The sequence below is a fragment of the Microtus oregoni genome, unplaced genomic scaffold, assembly GCF_018167655.1.
Source record: "Microtus oregoni isolate MIOR12 unplaced genomic scaffold, Mior012 000050F_005, whole genome shotgun sequence".
Taxonomy (NCBI): domain Eukaryota; kingdom Metazoa; phylum Chordata; class Mammalia; order Rodentia; family Cricetidae; genus Microtus; species Microtus oregoni.
This window is the reverse complement of record NW_024543229.1, coordinates 959923-968252: the sequence shown is the minus strand read 5'-3', so window position 1 is coordinate 968252 and position 8330 is coordinate 959923. Positions and strand designations below refer to the sequence as shown.

The 8330-nt window shown below is 36.7% G+C and overlaps 1 protein-coding gene across 1 annotated transcript; it reads right to left on the bottom strand.

Annotated features, from left to right (window-relative positions):
- Positions 1-704: 704 nt before the first annotated feature.
- On the bottom strand, positions 705-7751 carry Nxt2 (nuclear transport factor 2 like export factor 2). Its single transcript, XM_041636785.1, has 3 exons — positions 7671-7751; positions 1659-1803; positions 705-886 (listed from the first exon to the last, which is right to left on the bottom strand). Exons 1-3 carry the CDS (start codon positions 7686-7688, stop codon positions 705-707), a joined length of 345 nt encoding a protein of 114 aa, XP_041492719.1. The 5' UTR covers positions 7689-7751.
- Positions 7752-8330: the final 579 nt, after the last annotated feature.

Sequence of the window (8330 nt, the reverse complement as noted above, 5' to 3'; positions counted from 1 at the left end):
CCAGTAAAAGCACCCAACACTCAAGAATCAGTCGAGAGCATTTTTCACCAATCTAGTCGATCACCTCATTTCAAAAGGATACATGTCAAAGTAAGAAAACAATATGGATTATAATATGGGTTATAAAGCAATATGGATTATAAAAAAGAAATATAAGATAAAAAATAAAAATGGGCTGTGTTAAAAAACACTTCTAGTAATTCAAATATGTCAGAATACTAGTTGATTCTAGTACTAAGTTGAACTTACTTAAAAATTCTACACTTAAATATTAAAACGTATAACAAGTGTTAATCATAAATAGGCATGTGCTTCACTGAAAAATTATCTTAATAACCGTAACACCACTACTTACTCTTACAGAGCTATGTTGTGCTCTTCCACAGAAAGTATTACAAAAGGACTCCATTTGTGCAATGGATTGGATTCACAGTATCTTAGTACCTAGATCAAGTTTAATATTGCCCTGAGAATATCAGTAGTGGAATGTATACATAAGGTGTGTAAAAATCTATCTTTAAAGCTCTTAGGTGCAATAATTCAAACTGGCAGCTGCTCTAGCAAAAGTGTTGTTAGCAATAAAAAAATCAATACATTTTGTTTCAGCAATACTCGTTTATAGTACTTTTGCAATGAAATATATAAATTCACATTCAACTTCTCTTGCTGGAACTAATGGACTTAGAGAATGAGCTTTTGCTTCTTTAACAACTAGCCCAATCCTGAAAACGGAAGCAGTCACTTGCAATCTTCCACACGGTGTTGTTAGTAGTGCTATGTGCAGTAAGAAGAAAGTTCTGGTTGAAGAAGTGTTTTCTGTTTCCATCAAACTTCACGGCTCCGCTGGTCACAACAAGAATTGTAGTCTGAGACTGGGTAGCTTGCTCTTTAGCAACACAAACAAGAGAAAGATGTCAATTTACATGTCTCAATAAGCTTACGATGTAATGCTAAAGATTTTCATGTTCTGTCCTTTGAGCATACATCCCAAAGTCAAAAATTGAATATTTAAAAAATATGAAGATGATTTTTCTATCCAGAAAGATTTATGGGGTACTCTCAAGTTTCAAAATAAAGATTATAAATCTAACCTGACCATTTGTTTCCTATATATTAATATTTCATTAGATATCTAACGTCATTCATAGTTTGCTTCTTAAGCCGTCCTTCAGGAACTATAAAGGGAAATACCATATAAATAATCAGTTAAGATAGTAAGTACCCCATCTAGTGGTAAATATTGTATACTACATCTATCTACTCTGAATCAAATTCTGTCATGTCCTAAGTTGTTCTTTCGCAGAATACAGTTCTCTGAAATGTTAACAGACCCTCAAACACATTAATCTATGATATGGCATAGATTTTTTTTTTCTGTATACACTCTCCCTTTCAACAAAAATCACATTTAGTTGCAATTTCTCATATAAGTTGTAATAACCAATAAGCATACACTATTCCAAACTTAATGGTAGTTCTCTGGAGTGAAAAGCATCAAACAATCCCAAAACTTGACTGGATGAAGTACTTTTCGTGACACTTCACGTGCTCAAATAAGTAAATCTATCTTCTATTAAAACTTACTGCTGCTTTAGGTGTAAACCTCAGTGTTTACTAACAGCAAATAAAGGAGATACTTTGGAAGATCGTGATCTTACCATGCACTGGTTGGCAGTCCAGCATATTGATTAGGAACTCACTGGAAGGCAACGTCTCAAAAAACTTAGAAAGGGCTTCGTGCCCTGTAACAACATTTCCATTCCAAATTAGGGTGGCCTTGTCCAAATACATCCTGACAATTGCCTAAAAATAAAGGAAAACTTTTAAGAAATGAATTTTTTTCTGCAACATCTTTTTTTAGAAATACAGTAAGAGATTGTAGATGGAATGTAAACATTTTCCTGACTCTGTCTCCATCTCTACTTCCTTTGCCCCCTTGCTACTGGAAAACAATGTGACCATGATATCTAGCTTGCCTTAAATAGGTATTATCTGACTCAATAGACCTGGTATTTCAGCTTTAGTTTCAATGACAAAAACTTGCATCCTCTCAAATAATAAGAGTTTTACAGTCTTGCTATTTAAAAATATATTAAATGATCACAAATCCCAAACACACCCAGTCTCGAACACATTTTCAGTTTCTCCTTTCCAATTTCGAGAATTAAGTCCTAATCCGCTTTCGTTCTAGTGACTAAACACATGTGACTCATTTGATGCTTTTATGCTGGGAAGAATTCATTTTTCCAGTGTTGGCATAGTAAGCACCAAAGAGTCCGAAGCACTGAAAGTGGAGTGATGAGAATAAATGTGACGAAGTGCACGTGAGGCAAAATCTAGCAGATTTATCTCTTTTGGGTCAAGTGACACATTACTTGTTTTATTTTCAAAGTAAAGTTGGATTGAAAGGATTAAACATACCCTTGCACAGATAATGAATGACACTAACTCCTTTTACTTTTGCTCTGTATCCCAGGCTAGCCTCAAATTCAGGATCTGGTCTCAGCCTCCCGAATGTTAGAATTACAGGTATGAATGGAGCTTGGCTCTGTTGCACCCACAGGATTTCACTGTTTCTCTAGCTGTCCTGGAGCTCACTATGTAGACAAGGATGACCTTAAATTTAGAGATCTGCCTGCTTCTGCTTCCCAGGTTCTGGGATTAAGCACCTGTGCTACTATAAACCCAACAGGCTACTTTAGTTTTGAAAGCAATAAGACAGGACAAATAACAAATATTCATGACAAGAGACAATGAACATCCATTGTCATAGCCTTTCCCACCCCCTGGTCTATGTCAGCTATAGTAATATAGTTTACATTTTTTCTTAAAAAAGTATTTTTTTAAATAATAAAAGAGTTCTGTACTGGTAGGAAACCACGGCAAGACTATTTGATCACATACTGAAATAATTCCTTTATAAAAGTAGAGTTGAGAGGTAAATTACAATGGAAAATCTGATCTGAAACCTGATCTATTAAAAACTAAAAGCATATACATCACTTGGATCCTTATTGTGAACATCAGCTACAGCTGTAAACTTTAATCAGAATTTTTTATTAGTATAGAAAATAAAAGAGGAAAACCAGGAGACATCCCTGAAATTGTAGACCATTCCACACTGCGCTATTTATTAAACTATGTTAACTCAAGGGACTAAAGGAACCTGATCAACTATTTAAGTACAGTTGTGCTGGACCCAGTGTTATACACAGTATTTAATCTCTGAGCTGTGGACTTAGGGCAGAGGTAGGGCACTCACATAGTTTGTTAAGGCCCTGAGTTTAATTTCTAGCATTGCAAAAATTTTCCCCCTTAAAAGTAAAGTGAGGTTAAGAAAAGTTGGGACTTTGCCTAAGAGCATGGTACTTGATAAAGGCAAACTTAATGACATTATTTCTAAGCTGACATCCCCCCTAATACCTTACCCATACAGTCTATAAGCAACTTTCTTTCTTTTCTTATTACATTTTAACAACAATATAATAAAAGGGGATTCCTTTTTTAGCAGGTTATATCTTTTTTAGGGCAAAATGGTTTTTTGGCAACAAAAAATATTATCTTTTAATTAAAAAATTCTTCTTAAACTGGAGCATGTGTAGATAAATATACCTATTTCCCTGTTCTTTTTATACATAAATTCAAGGTTTAAGTGTGTCTATTTTTAGATTACAAAGGACATTCACTTTGAATTTTGGCTTGCCTTTTGCAAGTGGCTTTTAATTTCCAATCACTGTAATTCTTATGTGCCTGCCTCTGATGCAGTTCTCCTGCTCACACCCTTATATCTGAGTCCCCCATACTTATATTCCCAGGGTCAGTTCTATTGTTTTACCCAGTCAAGGTACAGGGCCCTCTCTTTTGATTGTTGTAGGGGACATACAGAGGAGGGGGTCAGCTGTCCTGCTCTCATGCCTTCAGGGATGGCTCACCTGTGACCCCTCCCCCCCAGTGTCCTGCTCAAATATTTTATTTTAGCTTCAAATAACACCAATCTTGAACTATAGTAATACTTTGAATTTACTTAATTTTTTTAAATATTTTAACTATGTTTTTAATACCAAAACAACAAAAATATCCTCTTTATTTAAGAAGAATCCTCAAAAGCTGATGTCCAAGATGGCATGTATATTGCTGAACGGCAATCTACAGTTTAACATTCGAACATGGAATTAAGACATATGGTTCAAGAAAACCCATTTTTAATTTCATGCCAGTAAAGCAAGTGTGCCTTTCTTAAATTATCATTAAAAATAATATTATTTGTTTGTTATTTTTTCATGTCTGATCAATTGAAAGGCATTTGTTGGCCTCTTTAAGTTAATTTGGACTGAAGGACCAACCTGTGTAATGAACTAACACCTCTCTTTATTCAGGAGGCCTCTCCCGTTCGAATCTAATCTTTATCAATCTTGACAACATTCACAGCTTTTCTTCTGTGAAAACAAAGGCAAAACCTCTTCTCTAATGGAATACATATCCTGGTTTCCATTCTGAGGTCAACACATCTTTGAAATATACATATGTATACCATATGAAATTACAACTTCCTTAAATCTCCTCAAATCCCGTATTTCTCTAGGAGTCCATTTAACTTCTTCATAACCTTGGAGATGCCTACTGTCTGATGTTAGTTCTTGTATAGTAACTGACTAAGCTAAGGTTGGTTTTCTAAGAACCTTCTCCCACCCCTCTTCAGTTTCATTATGTGCTGGCATGGTAGATTCTTGTCTAAATTCCTCTGTCTTTGGGAATTGTTCTTATTTTCACTCATAAGTCTTTCTAAGACTTGTACCTTATCAATCCACTGTTCATATTTGGTATAATTATTAAACCATTTCTCATATTTGCACAAAAATCCCACTATGGCTATTAGGGATAAAATACAAATTTCCAGACTGACAGTAATTATTAGTACTATGTCAATCTCAGTTAAGCCATTTATCTTTTCATTTTCTGCTTCTGTTTTCAAGTCATCTAAAGTAGCACTATATAGGGTCATAAAGCCCTGTATTATGATATTTCCCATCTTTAACATGGAGAAGAGTTTTCCTTTTCATATTAGATTCTTTCCTTGAGGACTTCCCAGGTATCTTACCAAACCTTATGGCTTCTCAGTTTGTCCATAGTTGACATAATTTCCCTGTCTATGTGGCTGTGCCAGATAGTGGGTGAGAAATGTTTTTAACAAAATCTTTCTATTTATTTATTTATTTGTTGAAAAAATTTCTGCCTCCTCCCCACCTCCCATTTCCTTCCCACTCCTCCCACTCCTCTTCCCCTCCTCCTACTCCTCTCTTCCTCCCCCCACTCCTCTCCTCCTCTCCCCACTCCTCTCCCGCTCCCCCCACTCCATTCCCCCTCCCTCTCGAGTCTGAAAAGCAGTCCGGATTCCCTGCCCTGTGGGAAGTCCAAGGTCCTCCCCCCTCCATCCAAGTCCAGGAAGGTGAGCATCCAAACAAGCTAGGCTCCCACAAAGCCAGTTCATGCAGTAGGATCGAAACCTAGTGCCATTGTCCTTGGCTTCTCATCAGCCTTCATTGTCCGCCATGTTCAGAGAGTCCAGTTTTATCCCATGCTTATTCAGTCCCAGTCCAGCTGGCCTTGATGCGCTCCCAATAGATTAGCCCCACTGTCACAGTGTGTGGGTGTACCCCTCATGGTCCTGACTTCCTTGCTCATGTTCTCCCTCCTTCTGCTCATTTGGACCTTGGGAGCTCAGTCTGGTGCTATACTGTGGGTCTCTGTCTCTATCTCCATCCATCACCAGATGAAGGTTCATATCCAGGCAGATGACTATATGTTTTTCTTTGGGTTCACCTCCTTATTTAGCTTCTCTAGCATCACAAATTACAGGCTCATTGTCCTTTATTTATGGTTAGAAACCAATTATGAATGAGTACATTCCATGTTCATCTTTTTGGGTCTGGGTTACCTCACTCAGAAGAGTGTTTTCTATTTCCATCCATTTGCATGCAAAATTCATGATGTCATTGTTTTTTACCACTGAGTAGTACTCTAATATGTATATATTCCACACTTTCTTCATCCATTCTTCCATTGAAGGGCATCTAGGTTTTTCCATGTTCTGGCTATTACAAATAATGCTGCTATGAACATAGTTGAACAAATGGCTTTTGTCATATCATAGGGCATCTCTTGGGTATATTCCCGAGAGTGGTATTACTGGATCTTGGGAGTTTCCTGAGAAATTGCCACACTGATTTCCAAAGTGGTTGCACAATTTTGCATTCCCACCAGCAATGGATGAGTGTACCCCTTACTCCACAACCTCTCCAGCAAAGGCTATCATTGGTGTTTTTGATTTAAGCCATTCTGACAGGTGTAAGATGGTATCTCAAGGTTGTTTTGATTTGCATTTCCCTTATCACCAAGGAGGTTGAGCATGACCTTAAGTGTCTTTTGGCCATTTGAACTTCTGTTGAGAATTCTCTGTTCAGTTCAGTGTCCCATTTTTTTAATTGGGTTAATTAGCATTTTAAAGTATAGTTTCTTAAGTTCTTTATATATTTTGGAGATCAGACCTTTGTCTGTTGCAGGGTTGGTGAAGATCTTCTCCCAGTCAGTGGGTTGCCTTTATGTCTTAATGACAGTGTCCTTTGCATTACAGAAGCTTCTCAGTTTCAGGAGGTCCCATTTATTCAATGTTGCCCTTAATGTCTGTGCTGTTGGGGTTATACATAGGAAGTGATCTCCTGTGCCCATAAGTTGTAGAGTACTTCCCACTTTCTCTTCTATCAGGTTCAGTGTGTTCGGACTGATATTGAGGTCTTTGATCCATTTGGACTTGAGTTTTGTGCATGGTGATAGATATGGATCTATTTTCATTCTTCTACAGGTTGACATCCAGTTGTGCCAGCACCATTTTTAACAAAATCTTAATTGTTCAATTTTATCAATAAAGACTCAGGAGCCAGATGCTGGGGTAAAAGCTTGCTAGCTCAGAGAGGCAGAGAAAGCACTCAGATGGCCTTTCTCCTCATCTGATGTCCCAGAAGACTCCCCTTTCTCCTATGCCTTCTCAAACAAGACTCCTCAAACAGAATGTTCCTCCCTTCTACTTCCTGTGTGTCTCTCTACCCATCCTCCTGACTCCCTCTCATTCTCTATTTCTTTTCGTGATAATCCTGCTAACTGCTCCACCTCTTGACCTATGGTTGACTTTATTTAATCCTGTTTACAATATTTAAGCAGAAAACTCTTGGGTTAAATGTGCTACAAATGAGCCATACCACAATTAGAAACAGGTTTTTTTTCCAGTAAATAATGCACTCTTGGGGTTTACAGTGTGATCAACAACATTATATTTTTATTATCTGAAACCATTTTTTAAATTTAAATATATTTTGATCATATTTTGATCATATTTTCCCCTCCTCCAAGTCCTTCCAAATCCTTTCCCTTGCTTTCCAAGTAGTAGTTTCTCAAAAAAGCAAAACAAACACCCAATACAGTAAAAAAATAAACTCAAACCAAGAAAACAAAATAAAACAACACCAAAAAAGAAAAAAAAACCCACCAAACTGTAACAAAATAAAAACAACTCTTAAAGAATGTGTGTACAGTAATTATTTATGTAGGTCAGATCAATGATATTTAAACAAAGAAATGGCACTTAAACAAAGAGCAAGAGAAACTAAAAAACTCACATGTCTTCTTTTGTCCATTGTCTCATAGTAAATATTGATGAATTCCTCAGCGGCTCTACATGTTTGTTCCACGCAAGTTTTAAAATCCTACAAGAAAATTTTCACAAAGGTAAATCATACACGAAATATGCAGCAGAAGTTCTTGCTTTATATTCATCACTATAAAGCTGCACATGAAATCAACTATCACATATATTTGAGTATTATAAAGGTCAAGGCACAAATACTTTTAAAAGCAATCTGCTTTTTAGCCATAAATAAAGGACATTGAGCCTATAATTTGTGATCCCAGAGAAGCTAAATAAGAAGGTGAACCCAAAGAAAAACATATAGACATCCTCCTGCATATTAACCTTCATCAGGTGATGAAAGGAGACAGAGACAGAGTCCCACATTGGACTGCTCTTCGAGCTGATGAGAGAGGGGGCGTTGATTGGGGGAGGGGGAGGGATATGGGAGGCGGTGGCGGGGAAGAGACAGAAATCTTTAATAAATAAATAAATAATAATAAAAAACAAAAGCAATCTGCTCCTAGTTTTAGGTCTATGTCTTCAGAACGTATTCATCTGTCCTTTTTTTCACCCTTCACACATAACTCTAAGATCTTTGCTTGGCAACTAAGTAAAAAAAAAAAAAAAAAAAAAACTAGTGTTTTATAAA

What these genes read in the sequence shown, in the direction of transcription:
- Nxt2 (XM_041636785.1), bottom strand. An exon ending in GGACTGCCAACCAGTGCATG is followed by an intron (nt 887 to 1,658) that starts GTAAGATCACGA and finishes GTGTTGCTAAAG; the next exon opens with AGCAAGCTACCCAGTCTCAG.